General features: G+C 39.7%; 1 protein-coding gene across 4 annotated transcripts in view; it reads left to right on the forward strand.

The window, feature by feature from the left end:
- The window catches only part of PDGFD (platelet derived growth factor D), a 174,580-nt gene that overhangs the window by 83,569 nt on the left and 67,975 nt on the right, over positions 1-23,036 (forward strand). For 2 of the 4 annotated variants that reach the window (XM_005308450.5, XM_008173911.4), the window contains exons 2-3: positions 14,616-14,820; positions 18,512-18,692. In XM_005308450.5, coding sequence (XP_005308507.2) covers positions 14,616-14,820; positions 18,512-18,692 — 386 coding nt within the window. The remainder of the gene's footprint in view (positions 1-14,615; positions 14,821-18,511; positions 18,693-23,036) is intronic. The other 2 variants (XM_065581523.1, XM_005308449.5) reach the window with 1 other exon arrangement.

The following is a 23,036-nucleotide window of genomic DNA, read 5'->3' on the forward strand; positions in this document are numbered from 1 at the left end:
ATTTGACACCAGATCTGTTGTAAATCCTGTTTTCATATGTGAGCTGCCAAGCTGAATCAGTTGCTTTTCTTTCTTGTGTCAGACATGTGAACTTTTTCTTTCTTGTGTCAAACACGTGAACTTTTCTTTCCTCTGTGGGCAAGGGTTCAACCTGGCAAGACTAAACTGCCTAGTAGCTGTTATTTTCCTAAGTTTAAATGCAATAAAGAACCTTTTTTATTATTCCTCATATTTTTTTGCTGGAAACTGACCAAAATATAGTTGTAAGTAGTATTGAGGTAAGTGTATTTTTTTCTCAGCACGATATCTGGTAACATCTGGCCCAAGGTTACTGAGGCTAATTAAAACCTATGCATTTTAGTATATTAAGGCTTCATTATAAGAAGCGATGGGCCAACACTAAATATTTTACTTAGTGAGGTATAACCTTAGATGCCATTAAAACATGCAGAAGTAATGAAATAAATCGATCCACTGGGTAATCCAAAGCGTGTGAAGCTAGTGTTAGGTATTTAAAGTAATTGCCTGAAAAAATATCTTCACGTGAAATGGAGAAGTATATCCCTGTTTGGCTTCAGCATCACTGCCATTGCATGGAGACAAAATGAAATGAGGAGAGAGAGTACTGTTTCTTAACTGTTCACTGGACTCTTTCACTCTCTTATCTCTCTCCACTTAATCCCCTTCTCAGCCCCCTATTTCAAATAACCGATGAACGGTGCGGTACTGAAATGTTAAACATGCTGTTCTGCCTATCTAGAACGCAAGGGGCTTGACTCATTATCACTTTATTCTAGTTTTACACACTGGCTGTACTGCTGTGAAACTGGAATAAGGCAGTAATGGAAAAGGCCCATTTATCTCAGCTGTATTCATCACCACTCTAGTCTGGGGAAGAGACAATTCCACTTACTGTGAATATATTTATTTCTCCTATTCCTCAGCCAGTCCTTACCTATATAATTTAAGTCAGATACTTAATAAGGGACATTTTGAGATTAATGTCCTAATTCTGTAGACATTTCATTATAAAAAATTAGGCTTCCACCAATATAGGTTCATAGACCTTAAAGCCAGAAGGGACCATTGTGATCATCTAGGCCAGGGGTTCTCAACCTTTTTCTTTCTGAGGCCCCGCAACATAATATAAAAACTCCACCGCCCACCTGTGCCACAACAACTGGTTGCTGCATATAAAAGCCAGGGCCGGCATTAGCAAGCAGGGCAATTGCCTGGGGCCCCTGCAAACCTACATTGCTCAGGCTTTGGCTTCAGCCCCAGGGTGGCAGGGCTCAGGGCCCCAGGCTTCAGCCCATGTGAGTCAAACGCTGGCCCTGCTTGGAGGACCCCCTGAAACCTGCTCATGGCCCCCCCAGGGGGCCCTGGACCCCTGATTGAGAACCACTGGTCTAGGCCGCAGAACCTCACCCACCCACTAGGGTCAGTTTGTTTGGTTATATAGCCCTGCTCCATTAGAAATTGTAACACAGGGACATACTAACAGCTGCTGCTGATGATGTTTAGTATTTCTGTAGTCTTTTGTGTGTTCTGAAATCTTCAGAAAAGAAATATGCTATTTCATGATCCTACTCACAGGATCCAGAGAAAGTCTTTGCCTGCTCTTGACAAAAATTAATCATTGTAATTGTGCAATGTCTTCCTTGTCAAACGTTCCTGAATCTGCAGTTAAAGGACAACTCTAAAGCTTGGTCTTATTTCCAGTGTGATTGCACCGGTGTCTCCTGCTTTACTTTTAAAAATGAGAGTGCATGACAGTGAAGGATTATTTAATTACTTGTTGATTGCCAGCAGTGTACTCAGCTCTGTGAAGAACGTAAAGATTATTGTCCATTCCCCAAGGACTCTTAGCAGACTTGAGTCCTCAATACAGTTTCCCTCACACAGGTTGTCAATGGGCTTTCATCTTCTCATGCATTATCTCTCATGGCGTTCATATAGCACTTAGCATAATGAGCCCTCAATTTTGATTGGAGCTTGTAAAGGGAACTTAGCACCTAAGTCCACATATAGGTGACACTGGCATTCACGAAACCACTGCAGAGCTGCCACCTAATTCTCTAGGTACCTAAAATCCCTACACACTTACATTTCTATTTTATAGTCCCCAAGGCACCTAATTTGCAGCAGCTGGGTGTGCGCACAGCTGCCTAAATCCTGACACTACCAAACAGCTCAGCAGCTCCTAACTCACCCCTAAGCCCTAGCAGGATTCATAAACTACGTGTTCCCCTGCCTGTTTTTCCTTTGGCCCCAGTCTGGCTCTGAACATGCCTATAATGGAAGGAGGCAGCAGTAGTAAACCTCCTTTAATCCAGTGGTTAGCGCACTCACCTTAGATATAGGACACCTGTGTTCAGTTCGCCCTCTGCCTAATGAGGAGAAGGGGTTTGCCTCGGACTTCCACTTCTAATAGAACAGTGTTTCTCAAACTTGTGACGCCGCTTGTGTAGGGGAAGCCCCTGGCAGTCGGGCCGGTTTGTTTACCTACTCCGTCTGCAGGTTCAGCTGATTGCAGCTCCCACTGGCTGCGGTTCGCTGCTCCAGGCCAATGGGAGCTGCTGGAAGCAGTGGCTAGTACGTCCCTCGGCCTGTGCCGCTTCCAGCAGCTCCCATTGGCCTAGAGCAGCGAACCGCGGCCAGTGGGAGCCGCGATCGGCCGGACCTGCGGACAGGGCAGGTAAACAAACCGGCCCAGCCTGCCAGGGGCTTTCCCTACACAAGCGGCATCCCAAGTTTCGGAAACACTGTAATAGAATACCCTAACTACTGAGCTATGGGGTATGCTCAGCTACATATCTCTCCTATTGAAGATGTTCCAGTTTTGATAAATATTGATTGTGTCAAAGAGTAAGAGTTAGAATAACTCTATAGTCTGGTGGTTTGGGGTACTCTTCTAGGAGATGGAAGACCCAGGTTCCAATTCCCCTGCTTCAATTAATATTTAATTATTTATACACAGCTTCAACAGGAGAGACTTAGACTACCCCATAGCCCAATGGTTCGCTAGTATTCACTTGGGAGGTTGGAGACCCAAGTTTAATCTCTTCTCCACCTCAGGTAGAATGGGGGTTTGAATCCAGGTCTCCCTCATGCTGGGTAAGGGCTTGGGCCCTGCCCCTCTCATTGGCATTTCCTAGCTGCTGATTTAGGCAGGCTCAGCTGCTGACTTTTTGTGAATCCCGTTCCTAGGCACCTAAGTCTTCCCATGCATTGCATAGGGACCCTGGGTGCCTGACTCAGGGTTGTGAATTCCAATATGTGGCCTGCATGTTGTAGTGCCTAAGTACTACTGTAGTACAATTAATAATTATGCCTTCAAGGGTGGAACTGATTGGCTCAAGCAGGCAGAGAATGTGGGTAATAAAGCATCAGTTGTGGGGTAGGGGAGCTGAAGACAATAATATATTTGTCTTTTTGATCCCACATTTACCCTTACACGCACATATATGTCTTTTCATTGCTTTGGTCACCTCTCAAGCATTGTGTACAACAAGGTAAAAATGCCTTAGAGCAAAGCCTCGTTTGAAATTAAAAACCAATAATTCATGAAAACTATAGCACTACATCATATATAACAAATTCCACTGTCTGAAACGGAAAAAAATGAAAAACATATTTCCCTGTGCCGATCCTTAACCCCTTTGCTACACACACTTCACAGCAGCAACCATTTCATATTTATAAAGCACCAATTCTATTATGTTTCTACAGTTATATTGTTCTATACTTGGGGTAGTTGAATCTTTGGGCAGGATTAGGGTTCATTTGAGCCTTTAATCAAGAACAACTCCTGTTTGCTGAGTGGGTTAAGACTGAGGCTTCACGCAGGAGACACCATCATAATTAGTTCCCCAGACTTTTTTAATTTTTGTTTAAATAGCTCCTACATAGTCTAAAAGAATATTTGTATCAGTATCCTATTGGTAAAGATTCAAGCAGATGTTTTCATGGAAATGGCTGTCCCAGGTAGTGAGATTGCAGACTGAAACACTACCTTGTGTGCTGTGCTGATCTGCACCAGAGTTTACTTCCTGGCCACTGCTTCATATATATCATCAGTGATGTGAACGAGATCCTTCCCTGCTTTACTCATAGCAAGTATAGCTTAGTTCTGAGGTAGAGGGCTAAGGAAAGCTGCAGAAGAACCTTTGGTGCAAGAAACACAACCATAAAAGTCAGCTGCCGCTAAGAATTTTATGAATGTGCCTGGAACCATTGTCGGATTGCACTATTTGAGCACATGACAGCTCTGCGGTGTTTTGATTCCAAAGCTCTGGAGAAAAGTTTGTGTACTTCTATGAGTAATACTCTGCACTTACAGTATTTAGCACTTTTAATATGTACCCCTTAATGTGCTTAACACAAATTAGGTAAGCATTATTTCCCCAATTTCACAAATGAGGAAGTTATGGTGCAGAAAGAATAAAGGCCAGATTTTTAAAGGTCTTTAGGCACTTAAAGATACAAATAGGCACCTAGTGGGATTTTCAAAAGTGCCTAGGCGTCTGTGGACACCTAAATACCTTTGAAAATTTGGCCCCTAGTGACTAGCCCATAGTCCTAAAGCAAGTCAGTAACAGATTTAGGAAGAGGAAACTGATTCTGCTGACTCCCAGACTGGGACATCCTTGTTAGTAGTCTTTCCATTGTTGAGAGCCATTGCAATAGGAGTCTCTCAATTTACTTCTATAGGCTTTGGATCAAGTCCTTAAATATTGATGATAGGGAAAAGAAACTGGACACTTAAACCATTGATTTCTCCGTCTTTAATAATATTTTTCCTTGGACTGATATTCTTCCTTTAAAACATTTCAGATCTTGTTTATTCTTAGGAGTGTGTATGAGTATGAATCTGTTTTTAATGCAACATCTAAAAACAAATTTGTGTTTTTAAGATCATTTGGCCACCCCAGACTTCAGAGGCAAAATAGTTCTAAGGTAATAAAATCTTGTGAAATGATGAAGAAAAATAAAGAAGAATATGTTATTTTTGAATCAAGACATTATAAAGGAAACTCCCGCAATTGCCTGCTTATCTGAAGCAACTGTGTGCCAAGGAAAAATTAGAGTACTTACGACTGACTACTGTACTTTTTTTTTTGCTACAAAGCAGTATGGGCCAAGTTCTAATACCCAGACCCATGCTGTGAGTAATACTTGAATAAGTGGCATCACAACACTGGTGGAACCATACACGTGAGTAACAACTGGGGAAAGGGTTGTAGAACCTGTGCTACTCCATCTACAGTGACAAAATGAAATGCAGCCTTCAGCACTCTGATTTTTCCCTTGTAAGCTGTTACCTCCAGTAGGCAGTTATTCATCAGTTTCCTTTATATCCTCTCAATATCAAGATAACCATTTCCTTCTTTATTTTTCCCCTCATAACTTCTCAAGATTATATGACCCTAGGACTACTTTGCTTCATCCCTCTGGTACCAATGTCAAGAGGGCTACTTGATGAGTAAGTGCTGCTCAGTGTTGGCAAGGGTTACACAGCCTGATTTCTTTTTCATATCTCATTCTGAAATCCCAAGTGCAGTGTGTGCAGTATTCAATGTTGATGTGAGAATCCAATAAAGAGATGTATTGCAACATTATCACTTATTAAAATTCTGAGCAGGCAAGGCGACTTTCACCAAATTAAAGTACCAGAAGGCTTTTTACATATTGGCCTAATTTGGGTATTTGTATGTTTTCTTTTTTTATAGATGCTTTCTGGTTTAGAAGCAAACAGGAACTCAGCCTGTTTCTTCATGTAGAGTAGAAGCCAAACAAATGCATGTAATTAAATTCACTATGAAAAGCAAACATGCTAGAGAGTTCAAAACCTCTGTAAAAATAAGCAAAAGCTGTTTTTTACCCATTTGTTTGAGCAGGATACACATGAATGTCCCCTGACCCCCATATCACATAGAAGAAATAAGCACAAGTCTAAAACTTTACCTTCCTGAATTCTGTACCAGGCTGCGATTTATTCTGAGAATGCTTCTCTTACTGTATTAGGGCAGGATTTTCAAAACGCAGATAAGAAGAAGGTGGCTATTCCAGTGTACAACTAGTATTAAATTAGAATAAAATGATGCTTCTTATACTAAGAAGCACTGTAACAAGTTGTCGCTATGACTCATATGCTCAGACTTCCTTATCAGTTACCCGTTTAATAGTCTCATAAATGGTAGCTGCTGAGGTCCTCTTAAATTGTAGATTGGAATAGGTAATTCCAAGACTTGTGGAGCATCACTGCACAAAAGCACATACCAACTACTAATATGCATGGTGGCTTTGGAATTGAATTTTAGATCACTTTTTCTCTCCACTGCTCACCTGCACCTGTGGTTCAGGAATTTCTTTCTTTCAGCAGCAGTTTAATTTTTCGTTTCTCTGGTATATCAAATGTTCAGCATAAACCAACTTCTTCCCTCAGAGACATGCATACAACTCCCATGTTGTGTGTGTGTGTGTTTATGTGTGTGTGTGTGGATCTAAGTATTGAATTTGGCCTAGTGTGCACAAAGCACTGGCTTTTGATAATAGCTTGGTTATAGCATAAATAGTGCTTTGGAATATGTGACATTCTATACCTTGGGGGAGTGTCCTGGAACCCCCATATTCCTCATTTTCATATAATCATGATCTTACCTTATGGGGCATGCTCTATATGTATCAGGGAAAAGGTTATGATCTGCTGAAAGTCATTTCTCTATCCATTAATGCATATGAAGTTATGAGAATTGTGTTGTATGGTGGTCACTAAAACATGCTGTAAGTTGGGGAATCAGCCAGATATTAGCTCCCCAGAGGCAACAGCAAAGAAAGTAACCAATATCTGTGTGGGGGTATCAATCAACCCATCAACAACCCCATTGTCCAGCAAGGGAGCTACAATGCAATTACTCACCCACATGAGGCCACACCAGGGGAATTGCTCAACCTTGCCTGGAGACTCAGCAATGCCCCCCCCAGACATGCCTGGACTTCTGTTTTCCAAGCACATGGACTGAGAGTATAAAACAGACACAGAGGCCATATGCTGGGCCCTTCTCCTGCCCCCACCTATGCTGCAAGCAACTAAGACGAGATAAGACTCCAACAGAGAAGACTGGCACAGGTTTAAGGAACAAACCTGTATATTAAGGACTGCAGTATCCACTGGGGTGAGAAAAAATGCTTAATCTAGATGTTACCCAGTCTAATGGGGTTGAGAGTTTAGACTGCATGCTTATATTTTATTTCTTTTGGTAACTAACTCTGACTTTTTGCCTATCAATTAATATCACTTAAAATCTATCTTTTATAGGCAATAAATTTGTTTAATTGTTTATCTTTACCAGTGAGTCTGTATGAAGTGTGGGGCAAATCTGCTTAGGTTTGGCAAAGGCTGGTGTATGTCCACTTTCCATTGTTGAGGTGGTGAACCAATTAATAAATTTGCACTGCCCATCTTGAGCTGAGCAAGATGGTATATTCCTGAGGTACAGTGCTGGGAGCTGGGGGGATTTCGCTCTGGTGCCTTTCTCTTCGTGATTCATGAGTGGCTTAGGAAGCATTTATGCAATCTGACTGGGTGTGTGGGGCTCCACATGCTGTTGTGCTGAGTGATCACCTCACTTGTCACTAACAAGGCATTGTGAGAGACAACCCAGGCCGGAGAGAGTTTAGGGGGCACAGCGGTCCCACAGTCCCAGGCTGAACCCCAGGAAACCCGTCACAGAATGTATACACCCTCCTTCACCCTGATGAAATAAAAAAGGGCCAGTCCTAATTGACCAGATGGGTAACAGACAAATTGAGCTGCCTATTTGGCGTCTAAGCCAAAGTCATTGGGAATCTTTTTCCATTTACTCCAATGGGCTTTGGATCCAACCCTTAGTTTCTGTATGGATGAGCTTAACTAATAGGTGGCATGCAGGGTGCTTTTAAAATGTCACTCTGTCATTTAGGACCTAATCTAGTAGACCGCTTAAGTACATGTTTGACTCTACAGAGGTGTGTAATCCCAGTGAAATGAATGGGACTACACAAGTGTTTAAAGTTAAGCAGTACTTTCACCCAGTTTACTCTTTGATCTGAGCCATACATTCTTACTGCAGAGTGGCTGTTTCCTTAGCTTAATGATGAAGTGTGCTGTACATGGGTGCCAACCTCAGGGCAGACTATCAAGAAACAGCATACGAATCCCAAACTTGGTTATGCGTTATATAGTTAGATTTCACCAACCAAGTAACAAGTGTGAACTCCTAAGACACTAGAACAGCATTAATGGGGAGCCACAGACAGTCCCCTTGGGTACTCCAAATTCTATCTTGCCACCCAGGCAAGCCTGCCTCTGTGATAGATTATCCCTCACACAAAAAACATCACAACAATATTCAGGTAACTCCCAGTCCCAAAGGACCAGTCTCTTAAGCCAGGTCAAGTGCACCCCAGATCTCTCAGCAAACACAACACTTGTAGCCAATCCTATAATAAACTAACTAAAGGTTTATTAACTAAGAAAAGAAATTAGAGTCATTTACAAGATTAAAGCAGGTAAACATATATACACAAATGAGATACAGTCTTGGGCTCTAAAAGATGATAGTAGCTGCTTTAAATGGCAAGCTTTATACGTCCTGTAGGGCTTACCCAAGCTAAAGAGCAGGGGGCCCCCTTATGCTTAGAAATCTTTGCCCCTCAGATTTAAAGCAGCATTGGGATAACAGTTTCTCCTTATCAAGCATTTTTATTCCCTTCCCCAGCGTTTAAGCTGTGATGGGATGAGGGCTTGTGCATGTATCCTCTTCAGGGATGCGGGGGGGGGGAAGAGCAATCAGCAAAGTCTTTTGTCCACAATGGTTTGTCTGATGTCTGTGGACCTTCTTTTTTGGGGGAGGAGATAATACCTCTTGTGGTAAGATAACATACTTGGTAATGCATCTCCCCTGACTGGGGGGGATTTACAATCTTAGCAAACATTTTTATCATTACAGAGCAAACATTTAAACATTACTCTTATAACGTGATACAGACCATTATAAGTAGGATTGACACATGCAGCATCCTACAAGCATTCCATAAAAGTCTAAAGCCTAAACAGATTCTTATAACTCCAATACCTATTTCAACAACACTAACACACAGGTGACCTAGACTGGTTTCCAGCTATGCATTTGTCAGTGATCGGTGAGGCCCAGGGTCTTGGCATGAGCTGACACCTGGTCGGCTGCTGTCACAGATATGACTGTACTACTTTTAGCCTGGTAAATGACTTGTTCTTTTTGTTCCATTTAAGAGGGTCCTGGTTCTTTCAGTACCAAGGTCTCATATAGCTACAGAGCCCAATTCTGCTGTCACTGAAGTACATTGACTTCTGTGGGAGCAGCGTTATACTCCATAGCATGTGCCTTTTGCCTTAAATGGCAAAAAGATGATTGGGAGCAGCAGCACCATATGATATCCTTTTCCTCATTAGAGCACAGAAATGTAATGTGTTTATTGGCTATGATTCTTTCTAGTGTTTATAGTAACGAAGAAGTAACCATGTATTTTAAACAAGGCAAATTATTCTGCAGTATTGTACCTTTTCCCAGCAAGCTGTGACCAAGTAGGAAATATGCAATTTTGACCATGAAATCTGTCATCTTTCACTCTGATTTTCATAGAGCCCTATGTATAAAAAATAAAATTCCTGCTTTTTACAAGGGGGAATCTAGGAAAAATAAATGGACAACAAAAAGAGCTGCCATCACTATAGTTTGCTTGGCATGTCTGTGCCCCAGGTGAACTGATTCGTGGCCAGGATTCAAAACCACTTTTCTGTTCTTTACTTACTACTCTGTGATTTCAACTATTTAGATCAGGCTAATTTTCAGCCCAGGAAACTGAAGAGTCATTATTCTCCAAAAATGTTCTCTCTCATGTGTTTAAAAAATGGTAACAAAATACTGTGTTTTGCCAGATGGAACAGTGGTGGGGCAAGAAAAATAAATACAGTAGAACCTCCGAGTTACCAACACATCGGGAATGGAGGTTGTTCATAACTCTGAACAAAATGTTTGTTCTTTCAAAAGTTTACAACTGAACATTGATGTAATACAGCTTTGAAACTTTACTGTCCAGAAGAAAAATGCTGCTTTTAACTATCTTAATTTAAACGAAACAAGCACAGAAACAGTTTCCTTACCTTGTCAATTGTTTTAACTTTCCCTTTATTTTTTTAGTAGTTTACATTTAACACAGTACTACTTTTTATTTTATTTTTTTTGGTCTCTGCTGCCTGATTGTGTACTTCCAGTTCCAAATGAGGTGTGTGGTTCATAACTCTGGTGTTTGTAACTCTGAGGATCTACTCTATCTGGAAAACTACCACATGAGAACACCAAACTATTTTTCTAAAATAAAACAATCTAAGAAACATTAGAGACATGAAATATGTTCTTTGCTACTGGCTATGTTCTTATACAAAATCTCCTGCTGAGTTCATCATCTTCATGAAATACTTGATGTTCTTTGTTCTGAAGATGCCCAACAGTTGATGTCAGAGTCAGCTGTAATTACCTTCTTTGTCTTATTATTATTTTATTTATTATATTTTATTTTATTTTTCCTGAAGGAATTCACTTTTGGGTGATTAGTCCTAAGGGTAATCGCACTTTTGTGGTAAGACTATTGCTCCATGTGATTTGAAGCTGCTTTAGGAAGGATCCTCAAAATAAAATGCAAATAAGTCTTCAAATACAAAGAAATGAAGATCTTTGTGTTTTCAAATCTCACTGCTTGTACAGCATGTGGTGGAAGAGCATGTGCAAGCTGGGTAGGAAAAATAGTGAAGAGGGGCAAGATTTTCAGAAGTATTCACCCATAAAAAAGACAAGATTATCATAAAAACTCAGCCAGACTTACAGAAGTGTTTAGCATCTGGCATCTCCCATTGAGAACAATGGGTGCTGAATAGCGCTGTGTAAATAACTGATTTTTTGGTTCACTGGCTGAACCAAAAAAATGGCGGTGGGTGGGGGAATTGTTTCGGGCAGAATAAATGTTTTATTTGATCCAAAACAAAATGTTTGGTTTGGTTTTGAGTTTTTTAACCTTTCTTCAATAAAATCAAAGTAAATTTTGAAACAAAAATTTGTTTTACATTGAAACATTTTATTGTGTTTTTTTCTTACTGGAACGGTTCTGCATACATTTACGTAACGTGTCAGTAAACCTGACTACATTTTTCGATGAAAAAGTTTTGTCCAAAAAATGTTGTCCCACTCTAATGCTAAGCACTTTTGAAAATAGAGCCGTTTTGTTTAGATACCTAAACAGGAGCTGAACTCTCTTGAACATTTGTCTCAGCATTTACATTAATACTTTTAAAGATTATTGTTGGAAGAGAACTAGGAGAGAAAAAAAAGTTATTGAACTTTTCAGCAAATCAAACACAGAATAAGCCTCATAGTGGTAGCCGTGTTAGTCTGTATCACCAAAAAGAGCGAGGAGTACTTGTGCCACCTTAGAGACTAACAAATTTATTTGAGCATAAGCTTTCATGGGCTAAAACCCACTTCATTGGATGCATGCAGTGGAAAATACAGTAGGAAAATATATATACACAGAGAACATGAAAAAATGGGTGTTGCCATACCAACTTTAATGAGGGTGTGACTCAGAGTCGCAATACTCCAACAAAAAATCTTCAAAAACAGACTCCAATGCGAAACTGCAGAATTGGAATTAATTTGCAAACTAGACACCATTAAATTAGACTTGAATAAAGACTGGGAGTGGATGGGTCATTACACAAAGTAAAACTGTTTTCCCATGCTAATTTTTTCTCCTACTGTTACTCACACCTTCTTGTCAACGGTTGAAAATGGGCCATCCTGATTATCACTACAAAAGTTATTTTTCTTCTGCTGATAATAGCTCACCTAATAGCTCACCTTAATTAATTACCTTCAATACAGTTGGTATGGCAACACCCATTTTTTTCATGTTCTCTGTGTATATATATTTTCCTACTGTATCTTCCACTGCATGCATCCAATGAAGTGGGTTTTAGCCCATGAAAGCTTATGCTCAAATAAATTTGTTAGTCCCTAAGGTGCCATAAGTACTCCTTGTTCTTTTTACAGAATAAGCTGCTTCCCATTCATTTCAGAGACTGTCCCCTTTGTTTTTACAACTCTATAGATTTCCTTCATCCTACCTGGTCTCTCGCTGCTCCCCATCCCACTCATCTAATAATAGCCTCTCATCTTTCTTATCAGATAGGCAAGTTTATGTGCAATAACTTCTCTGTAGTTCCTGTCATCTCAAATAGCCTCCCTTTTTTGTAATTCTTTAATGGCCTCTGAGTTTTGTTAAATTTTTTATTATTTTATTTTATTATTTTGTTTATTTTTAAATTATTTTATTCACAGTGAAATGCCTTTATATATTTTTTAGTAATTCTGATATATGGTATATTAACCGCACTGCCTTCTTTTATTTGCTCCCAGAAAGTGTTTTGGTCAGAATTCTTCTTTCCTTCTCCACTCCCTATGCTGCTCTAACACTTCCTCTTGTATAATAAGTTACAATTCCCACATTTGCCACAATAGAGAAATTAGACACTATTGGAATTTCTGCTTTCTAGTCTCTGTTAATATGTCATATACTTATTTCCTGCTTTTCACGTGCACATATGATTCAGAAGTTTGACCTGGATATTGCAGAGTTCCATCAGACATTGTATTTCAGTGCTGACTTACTCAAGTGTGGTTGATTTACTGGCAGAACATCCCGGGCTTCGGGTTAAATAAAAAGAATGCAAGCAACCCTATCTTCTGTGGAGTGGATGAATGTTAGCAGCATATCTTTCTCAGTTGGTAGAAAAGGTGAACTAGTTAAAGCAAAGGACAGTTGTTTCCAGTGTAGTGTGAAGCCCAATTAAAATATATTGCCTCTGACATTCTAATCACAGCAAGCGAGAACTGTGGTGTAAACCTATGTAAAGATTGACTAGACAAGGGAACATTTCAACTAGGAGCATGGACAGTGCTGGGTCAGCAATTAAATGTGATCTGTTAACAAGGGAATTACACTTCTTCATTATAGCCAGTACTTTGCTGTGCTAGAAAAAAGTACAAATACACCCAAATGTAGGTTGAATTCTGCCATCCTTAATCTAGTAACTCTTGTTGATTTTAATGGAAGTTTTGCTTAACTCAGAACTGCAGAATTTGGGTCCTATTTTTTTTAAGATGAAAACTTTCCACTAACCATTTAATTTTATCCTTTTTACTGGTTGTTTAGGACTCAGTCCTGCAACGTACTAAGCACTGTTTGGCGGTACTGACCAATCCAAATTCTGTTTACTTCAATGGGAGTTGACAATGCTCAACATTTCAGAGTGTTCCACGCATTGCTGATTCAAGCCCTTATTTACTTGAAAAGTGTATGTTGGGGGAGATGGGGTGAGAACAGTTCATCTTGAAGATTGTTTGAGTAAAGCATTTTTATAATAGTTATACTGACAACCCAGGCTTTTAAAAGTTTCAGATTGTTTTGCAGCCAGAGTTATTCACTTGTCAGAAGAGTAGGTGATGAACTATTAAAATGCTTCCATTTACTGTATGAAGCTTGGTGTTTACAGTCATGAGCCAGTGAAAAGCAACCTGAGGAAAAACAAAAAAAGATTTTCTTACCATGGAGTTTGCACCATTTCTTTTAGTTCCTGTTTTTCTTGGGCATCCTACAAAATTCCCCTTTTCCCCAAGAGCTCAGAAGTATTGAGTCAAACATGAAGTTGTTCTTTAACAGAAGGGAAAAAACAACTTTGGTTGCTGATATATGGACAATATCTGGTGGTACTTAAATATTTTTCTTGTCACTTTATATTGCAGATCATCTCTTTGTGCCATTGACCTCCCACATTGTGCTGCAGCACACCAATATTTGTGGGGTGGGGGGGAATTTGCCATTCATAACTGAATTAGAGAAATCTCCATGGATTTCTTGTTCTTTGTACTTGGAGCTTGTCTACATGGTACATTAGTGTGCATCAACTGGGGTGTAAATTCTGCTGCGCACCACTGTGTCATGCATTAACTGTCCTTGTGGACCTTGCTGGTGCACACTAAAAGTTTCATTAGAGCATTGATGTAGCATTGTTTGAAATGGGACACACGCATACATATTCACAGCTTTATTATTGCTTCTCTCTTTCAGAGGGGATCTACTCCCCTGATTCTTTCAAATACTGCTCCAAAATTTGGGAATCAGATTTTGTTTCCCTCTTTACCTCTTTCTCCCCTGGTTGTGAGATGTAAATTCTGCTTTAAGAGCAAAATGGTAGGAGTTAGAGAATGTAAATAAAACGTATAGATAGATTAGATATAATCATAACACAGAGATTATATGTAGATGGATGTTACTATTTCTGTTCTGAGTCAGGCAAGGGACTGTTCTTTAAATTAATGGGAAAAATAATTGTGCTTCCCTATTTAAACAACAGCTGCCATTAGACCCTTAAATACTTCCTATGTAAATAATGCTTGTTGTGTTGTTAAACTGTTGTTTTTTTGCCTTCCTGTATCTGGAACATCATACTAATTTCTACAAGTTGTGACTACTAACAGAGAGCAATCACCTCACAGACTTGTACCGAAAAGAAGAGACCATCAGTGTCGGAGGAAATGGCTGCATCCACAGTCCCCGCTTCCCGAGTAGCTACCCCAGGAACCTGTTACTGACATGGCGGCTGCTCTCGACAGAGAATACAAGGATACAGTTGGCCTTTGATAATCAGTTTGGATTGGAGGAGCCAGAAAATGATATCTGCAGGTGAGAGAAAAGCTATCCAGAGAGCTAATCATGTCATTTTAAAAATCAGCTGACCAAATGTCTTGCACTGTGCTTTGGAGGGGTCCATTAGGGATTCCGTTTCAGATTAACAAGATATCTGGCTACCAACACTACAAACCAAACTCTCTGAATAAACTTACTTGCCTCAGGCTTGAACTGTTTCCTATGAATTGAAATCCTCGCGTGGTATTTTAAATGCAACACTCGAGTCTTAGGCACTGCTGGCTCCCTGCACAAATACTGAAAGAATGGGGTTTTGTCCACTGTAATTAAGGACAATGGATGTTTCTTTTTTCAGCTGTGTGAAACACATTTTTTTTCAGTATGTCAGTATAGTCAGCAGGGTATTTGCTGCGAGGGAAGGGGCAGACAGGGAAGCACAAGGGTAGGGGAACAGTGTGCTGTGGTCTTGGAATTATATGGCCAGAATGATTGACTGGCTGTTAACTCTCTTTAATTATTATTTGCATCTCCGTATAATTTGTTTTAAGTGTTTGAAATATAGCTCCAGAGTCAGCAGTCTACTCTGGCTGCTTTGTGCTACTCTGGTGAGGCAAAGCAGCTGTAAGCTCAGTTGACGGGGCTGGTTTGGCTAGGTTTATAGCTTTTCAGCACTAGAACGTACAGTTGAATTTGGCCGATAATTAATAAAATAAACTAATTAAAATGTTTCTGTTCATGTTTTTGTTATTCAGTATTTCGTGTGGGAGGGAAAGCCCAAAGCCTTCCCAGACACTTTCCAGGGCACATCTTCAGAAGCCAGATTGCTGTGAGGGAGCATTGGCACATCAGCTTCTAACACTCTGCCTGACTGTTATTACTTATTGCTACACCTATCCAGAAAAACTGTGTTGTTTTCTTTCTGCTCCCACCCTCTTGCATGTCTTCTCCTGACATCTTAATCAATTAATTTGTATTTAGAGGGTTTGGTGAGTCTGTGTGGTTTTATTATTATTTTTCCATGCTCTGCATTACCAATGAACTGAGAGAACCATTCCAGTCAGTTTGTTTTCCAGTTAATGACAAAAGAATGCAGACTCAACCTCGCTGTCCTTCTCTGCATGTTTATTATGTTGGCAGCTTTTACTCTGCTCTGTCACTGTTGGTGTAAGAGCAATTGCAGTGTAATAATAGTTACCTTCTAGGACCACAGGGGCTATGCGGGAATGCAGAGACTAATGTTCATGGAAACAGCCTGTTAACATTCTACATAGAGAATAAACTATGGCTGACCTTAAATCATTTCAGCCTTGAAATGTGGATCTAATTTACTGTGGAAAAGGATGAAGTGTTCTCTTGTAAAGGGCCATTAAAGGTGATGACATGGTGAGGGGAAGTCAAGTCATTATCGACATACTGGATTTTGACCATGACTGCGGACAATCTGTCTGCTTTCAAAAGCTACAAATTTATGAAGCAGAGAAGCAAAGACCTTTCAGAATATGTAGTGCCTATAAAAGCTGGGAAAATATCCCAGTCTTTATAGAAATACAGCCTTACCCTGAGTTGTAGAAAGGCTTTTATTTACATGATATTATTACTAGAATGAGGAAGTTCCAAGGGTATTACTTGGAATGATTTTCAAGCTTGTTAAAGACCCTAAGGTAAGTAACAAGCAATATTATTTTACCCCTTTGGAGAAACTGTTGTTTTTTGTTTTTTTTTAATCTGTTTTTTTCCTCAATTTTACTTTCAGATGCTCTCTCTGGCCCTACTTCAGCAAAACATTCAAGCACATTCTTACATTAAAGAATGCACCTAAAGTTAAACACATATTTAAGTGTTTTGCTGAATGGACGGCTGAATCAGGGCCTCTGCTCCTTAGCCTCCTTTCTGCTGCTTTGGCCCTTACTCCTTTACCCAAGAATCTCCTGGTTGTTTACTTTCACATTTTTCATTAATGTTACTAATTTTAAGTTACTATGAAATTTAAATAGGCTGAAACTCATTTGGGGCTGGGAGCTGGAAAGGAGAACTTCTTTACTTAACTGTTTGATTGAATCTAAATCTTCTGTGCTGTCGTTTGAACCCATTGCCTCTTGTCCTGCCCTCAATGGCAAGAGAACAACTTTTCTCCATCTTTTTTATGGCAGCCTTTCAAGTATCTGAAGACCACTATCTTATCCCTTCCTCCTCCCAATTTCCTCTTTTCCAAACTAAACATACCCGGTTCCTTCAGCCTTTGCTCATAAACATCCTCTTAGGTCTCTGAACTAGACCCCTCTGTCTGCCTTGTCTCCACCTTTCTGCCACAGGCTGAATAGAACACTTGGGGCCTGACCCAACTGCATTGAAATCAATTGTTGAAATCTCATTGTTGTCAGTAAGCTTTGGATCAAGACTTTGATTGCTGCCCTCTTGGTCATCCACATCAATAAAATATACAAGCTACTGACAAAAATGTATGGACAATCTGGTACTACTATAGCTATATGTAACCTAGCTCAGTGGTTCTCAAACTTCATTGCACTGCGACACCCTGCTGCCAACAAAAATTACTACATGACCTTAGGCAGGGGTGGGCTGGAGCCCGAGCCCCATCCCCCTGGACTTCAACCCTTGGGCTTCGGCTTCAGCCCTGGGTGGCTGGGCTCAGGCTTTGTCTTCAGCCTCAGGCCCCAGTGAGTCTAAGGCTGGCCCTGGCAACCCCATTAAAATGGGGTCACAACCCACTCTGGGGTCCCGTCCCACAGTTTGAGAACCTCTGACCTATGCTAACACAGTGTGGCTCTTTGTTCCCCTCTAATGGCTAGACATGTATAGAGGTTTATGAGTCAATGGACTTAGCTCAAGCAGTGGTGGTCATGAGTTCAATCCCTGCAGATGACCTAACTAGAGGGGTCATTACATATACAGTCTAAATTCTCTGTGTCAATTAAGGTAATCATCCCAAAATGCCTCATTGCTGAACTACTATCTTGATCTAGTTCAGGGATCAGCAACCTTTGGCACACAGCCCAGCAGGGAAATCCGCTGGTGGGCCGGGCCGGTTTGTTTACCTGCAGCGTCTGCAGTTTCGGCCGATCGCAGCTGCCACTGGCCATGGTTCGCCGTTCCAGGTCAATGGGGGCTGCAGGGATGTGCTGGCCGCCCCTTCCCGCAGCCTCCATTGGTCTGGAACGGCGAACCGCGGTCAGTGGGAGCTGCGATTGTCCAAACCTGCAGACGTTGCAGATAAACAAACCGTCCCGGCCCGCCAGCGGATTTCCCTGACGGGCCGCGTACCAAAGGTTGCCAATCCCTGATCTAGTTTATGTCTGCCCAAAATCAAAATTGTTCTCTCCCTTACATAAAATTGTGTTAAATTTACAGGCTGTTTAATAGCTACATAAAACAAATGTGGTATGGTTATTTTGTAGCAAGGATAAATGTCTGTAAAGGTATCCTCATTGCAGCATGGTAGGGAATATTGTATGCTTTCACTCCCAATAGCAAAAAAACCAGACAAACAACCACATACCACCACCCTAAGTATTGAAGATTTTTAGAAAGTAACTTTCAGCTCAACATATCATGCACTAAACTAGCGTTTTCACCATCTGTAATTTTTAATCAAGTGTTTCATAGTGGAAACCAATGTACATTTGACTAGTTTTTTGAGCAGTGTTCCTGTGTAGCGGCAGCAGCTTTATGTATTGAGAATGTATTAAATTATCAAACTATTCTGCAGGTATGACTTCGTGGAGGTGGAAGATCTATCTGAAACTAGCACAGTTATCCGAGGACGGTGGTGTGGTCACAAGGAAATTCCTCCAAGAATAACATCCAAAACAAACCAAATAAAGATAACCTTCAAATCCGATGACTATTTTGTGGCTAAACCTGGATTCAAGATTTATTATTCCCTTGTGGTAAGTAACTTAACTACTCAGTGGGTACAAGACATGTCAGAGTGTGAAAGAACAGCAATATTTGGAGACTGGATGACATTGCTAACTACAGCTGATCACAACATTAATTAACTGTAAATACTTTCCTTCCAGCAACTACATAAGGCACAGATAAAAGCAGTTTTGACATCCTATTATTAAATATAAACTAAAGACAAGTCCATCACAAGACTTATGCTAATAATATGTTTCAGAAACACTAGCACTTTCTGTACTGAGGCTGCAATTTCAATGCACTGACAAACACCACAGCAATGACAGTTGAAATAGTTGCTGTTTAAACTCCATTTTGATACTCATTTGACATCAAAGAAAAGTACGGTCAGGGAGTTAGGACTGTGATTCTAAGCAAGAAGTCAGGAGTTTAATCCACGTACAGTAAAATACATGTAGTACACTGTGTTAAGGGTCAAACTGTTGTTATAAACTCTATGGTTCTTTGTATTATGTAGCAGTATTGTCATAGTAGAACACATCGATTTGATGAGATGAAAGCCCTCTGTTTTTAAAGAAGCAGGAATATTCATTAGTCTTAAGTAGATTTTGAAACAAATGTGTTTTCCATGTATTGCCCTCAATAATATTATAATCATTTTGGTGCAATATATCTGAACAGAGGTGAGTTTTGCAATCAGGTGGTAACTTATTACCCTAACGTAATTAAGTTTTCATATCCTTCACAATCCAGATTTTTTTTTATTCAATTCAGTGTTACGTATTCAGGCTTTCTTATTCCTGTTAGCAATAAGGTTAGATTTGTCCTAGGAAAAATCCAATATTTACACCATTTCACTTCAGCTAATGGCTTTTGTGTGAGCATATACTATTGTACACTGACCCCATTCCATGCCTAAATATGGGCAATATATAGTAAAGACATATTTAAGGCTGCAAATTCAGAACCAGATGCTGCTTCCATGTATTTAAACACTGGGCCTACTCATGGAGTAAAACACTACTCTGTGTGAGTAAAGATGGCAGAATCTGGAGCTTGATTTGAAGGTAATCTAGCAAGACTAACATTTATGTTGTTGCACTCCATGGAGTACCACAATGCATAAACATTTAACCAGTTAAGCAGCCTCTTTTACATCATGTGTATTTAATATTTATAGAAAACCTCTGTTACAATTAGCTAGCTTTACGTAGCGACCATGTACAGCTCGTATAGGACAGTTGGGTTTTGAGAAAATGAATGTTATCATTCAAGCAGAGGATATTCAGCACTAGAAAGCTCAAAGTGTAGTTGCTATACCTGTGTAATGCTTAGAGTGAGTAAACAGAATGTTGTGCCATTTAGCTAGTGTATGTGAGAGAATATTCTCCAAACACAATCTTAAAATGAAATGTTCTTTTTCTCAGAATCTGTAGGGGACAGGTGGTAGTCATGGGATGAAGATTAAATTTATTTAGCTGCTGTTCAAAGTTTAAATTGTCCATTCAAAGATCCATAGGATTAATAGTCAGCAGACTCAACCCTTAGTTAGTAGTCTTCACAGTCTCTCAGGACTGAGTATATACAGTGGATATACTGCACGCCGCTGACCCCTGAAGGTTGAACTCAGCATGCATTTGCAGGCAGCAAGTTAGAAAATATTATTGGACCATGCATAAACATATGATGCATCATATGAAATAAAATATATTTAAATTGTTTTTTTTCTTTGCTCCACGGCCATTTCCATCATTAGGCTATTTTTTGAACTTTCTTGGGAAACCTTTCTGGTAACAAATGCACACAACTTTATTAAAAAAAAAAAATCCTGAATTAAAATACACATTTTAGAGTTTGGGAGGGGGTCGCTGCTGGTTACGTGCACCATGCTCATCTCAATAATCTTTAGAAAAAAATCAAAGCAAGCGAACAGAGTTTGCCAGATTAATTGTATATTTTGGTCTTGATGCAGGAATTACTAGGTGAAATTCTGTGTGTTATGCAGATCAGACTGGATGGTGGATTCTGGCTTTGAAATCTATGAATCTTCATGGACACTAGTTAAATTCATTTAAACTGGTGCATATAAACTTGTTTGTCAGTTCACCACTTCTGCATGTGGCACAGATTGAGGCACTGCAATGCATATATTTTTCAACAAGAAGAAAGAGCTATGTCTGTTATCACCTCCTTCCATTCTTCCCATTTGGAGAAACAAAAAATAGCCATAAACAAGAAAGGGTCATTTTTACAAACAGGCTTTTCAAATGCAACTACCAAAGTTGCACCTCTGCATATGCACATGCTTATGTAAAATGAGTCATTGCACATAAACAAGTACTTAGGCATGTAAAGGCCCAGTTTGTGCACAGATGTTGCATGCTCAAACTGCAAAACTATTGCAGTGCAATTGCCAGCTCAACATAGGCACCTATTTCTCCCTATATTTTCTTATAAAATCTCCTTTTTCTTCAAGCTTCACAGGCCTAGAGCACAAGCATCAAACTAGTCTAGATATCACCCGTGCCAGCAGTTATCCATGAGCTGGATTTAGCCTGCAAAATTGTTTGAAATACCTCCCTTCCTTGTTCTTCTTTTCCACTGTGTGGTTGGTTTTTAAAAGGATTTTTACGTGGTGGTGGGGAGGGGGTGTTGCTTCACTTATTTCCCTTATAAAATATAAATGCCATGGTCCATGCCTAAGCTTATGCATACCTATGGGGAATCCTTAGGATCATCTGACTCCCATATTTTGTATAATTAAATTACTTTAAGTGTATAGTATTTGCATTGAAAATGAAGCACAAAATCTTCAGCTGTCATACCTGTCTTAACTTCAATAGAGCTACTTCCAGTGAAGGATCTGATTCATTGTTATATTGAGTTCAGTAAGCATTAGGTACACACGATCAGACACAATGTGATGTAGGGAGTTAAAATGAAAAATTGTATTGCTCACATGCAAGAAATCCCCACTCACATAAGTAGTTTCATACATGCCAGGGAGACTGCTTTTGGAAATGAGCAGAATCGGGCTCTGAATTTTAAAAACATCCCATCATGAATGTATAAAGTAATAGTCAGGAAGTAGTCCATGAACAAACTCCAACAAAATTAAAAGTTGATGTTTTAAATTAAAATTCTCAATCCTGCATCTGATTTTGATTAAATGGAATAATTAGAAAATGTTAAATTCCAGCTGATAATTAAAGTAATTATTTTGGCTTGTTTGTTTTACAAGAGGCGCATATCCGTTATATATTGACATTAATACATTGTTATTGTATACCCTAACTGGCCTCTAAATTCAATGCATATTTGGGAACTTTGATTTTAAGTATTACTGGCAACAAATGTTCCAACAGAGCTAGAAAATGTATTAAAAAAGGAAAGTCAACAGAGTAAGGAATCAAAACAAATTCCATTTTTATTTTAATTTTTGTTCTGCTCTTCTCTGTAATACCATTTAAGAAATATGAAAATATAGGGGTTTTAAACCAGTTTTCATTTTTTGTGACTAATATTGCAAACCGAATATGATGTACCTCATTGTTAATGAGGAGCAACTCCACTGAAGTCTGTGGAATTATACCAGTATAAAACTGATTGGGGTGTCGCTACATCACATCTAAAGTGGTTTTTGTTTGTTTCAAATGAAAGTTCTTTTATGGAAGAGTCTAATAAAATTTCATAGAAATGAGAAATTTTGAATCTTCCTGGGGAATTTGATAGAGAATTATATTCTTCCTATTAATACAAGATACACACTCCCTGTCTGATTATCTAGTAATAACACTAGCCAAAAAACAGAGAAAAATCACAGACATGTTCATGAAAATTAATTTTGCTGTTTTTTGTCAGATTTTTGATCAGCTCTGATTAGAAGACAAATGGAGTCCAAATGCTGGATTTAAACTGTTCGGCACTGTCCCATTAAGACTTTCAAATAAACATCAACAAATTAAGCGTATTTAGGCTATGTCTATGCTTACTGGGGATCGACGCTGCAGCTATCGATGCAGCGGGGGTCATTTAGAGGGTCTAGTGAAGACCCGCTAAATCAACCGCAGAGTGCTCTCTGGTCAACTCCGGTACTCCACCGGAATGAGAGGAGTAAGGTAAGTCGACAGGAGAGTGTCTCCTGTTGACACAGTGTGTTGTACGCATTGCAGTAATTCTACCTAAGCTATGTTGACTCCAGCTGGATTAGGGTAACTAGGTCGGCTTATCCTGGTAGTGTAGACAAGGCCTCAGAAAACAAAATATGGTCCTGATGCTGCCACTCCTACTCAAACAAATGCCTCTCTGTCAAGTGATTAGTCGCATTGTCTTCTGTGGATCTAATCATACAAATGATGATTGCAGGCTCA

The sequence above is a fragment of the Chrysemys picta genome, chromosome 1 (assembly GCF_011386835.1).
Source record: "Chrysemys picta bellii isolate R12L10 chromosome 1, ASM1138683v2, whole genome shotgun sequence".
In the NCBI taxonomy this organism is placed as follows: Eukaryota; Metazoa; Chordata; order Testudines; family Emydidae; genus Chrysemys; species Chrysemys picta.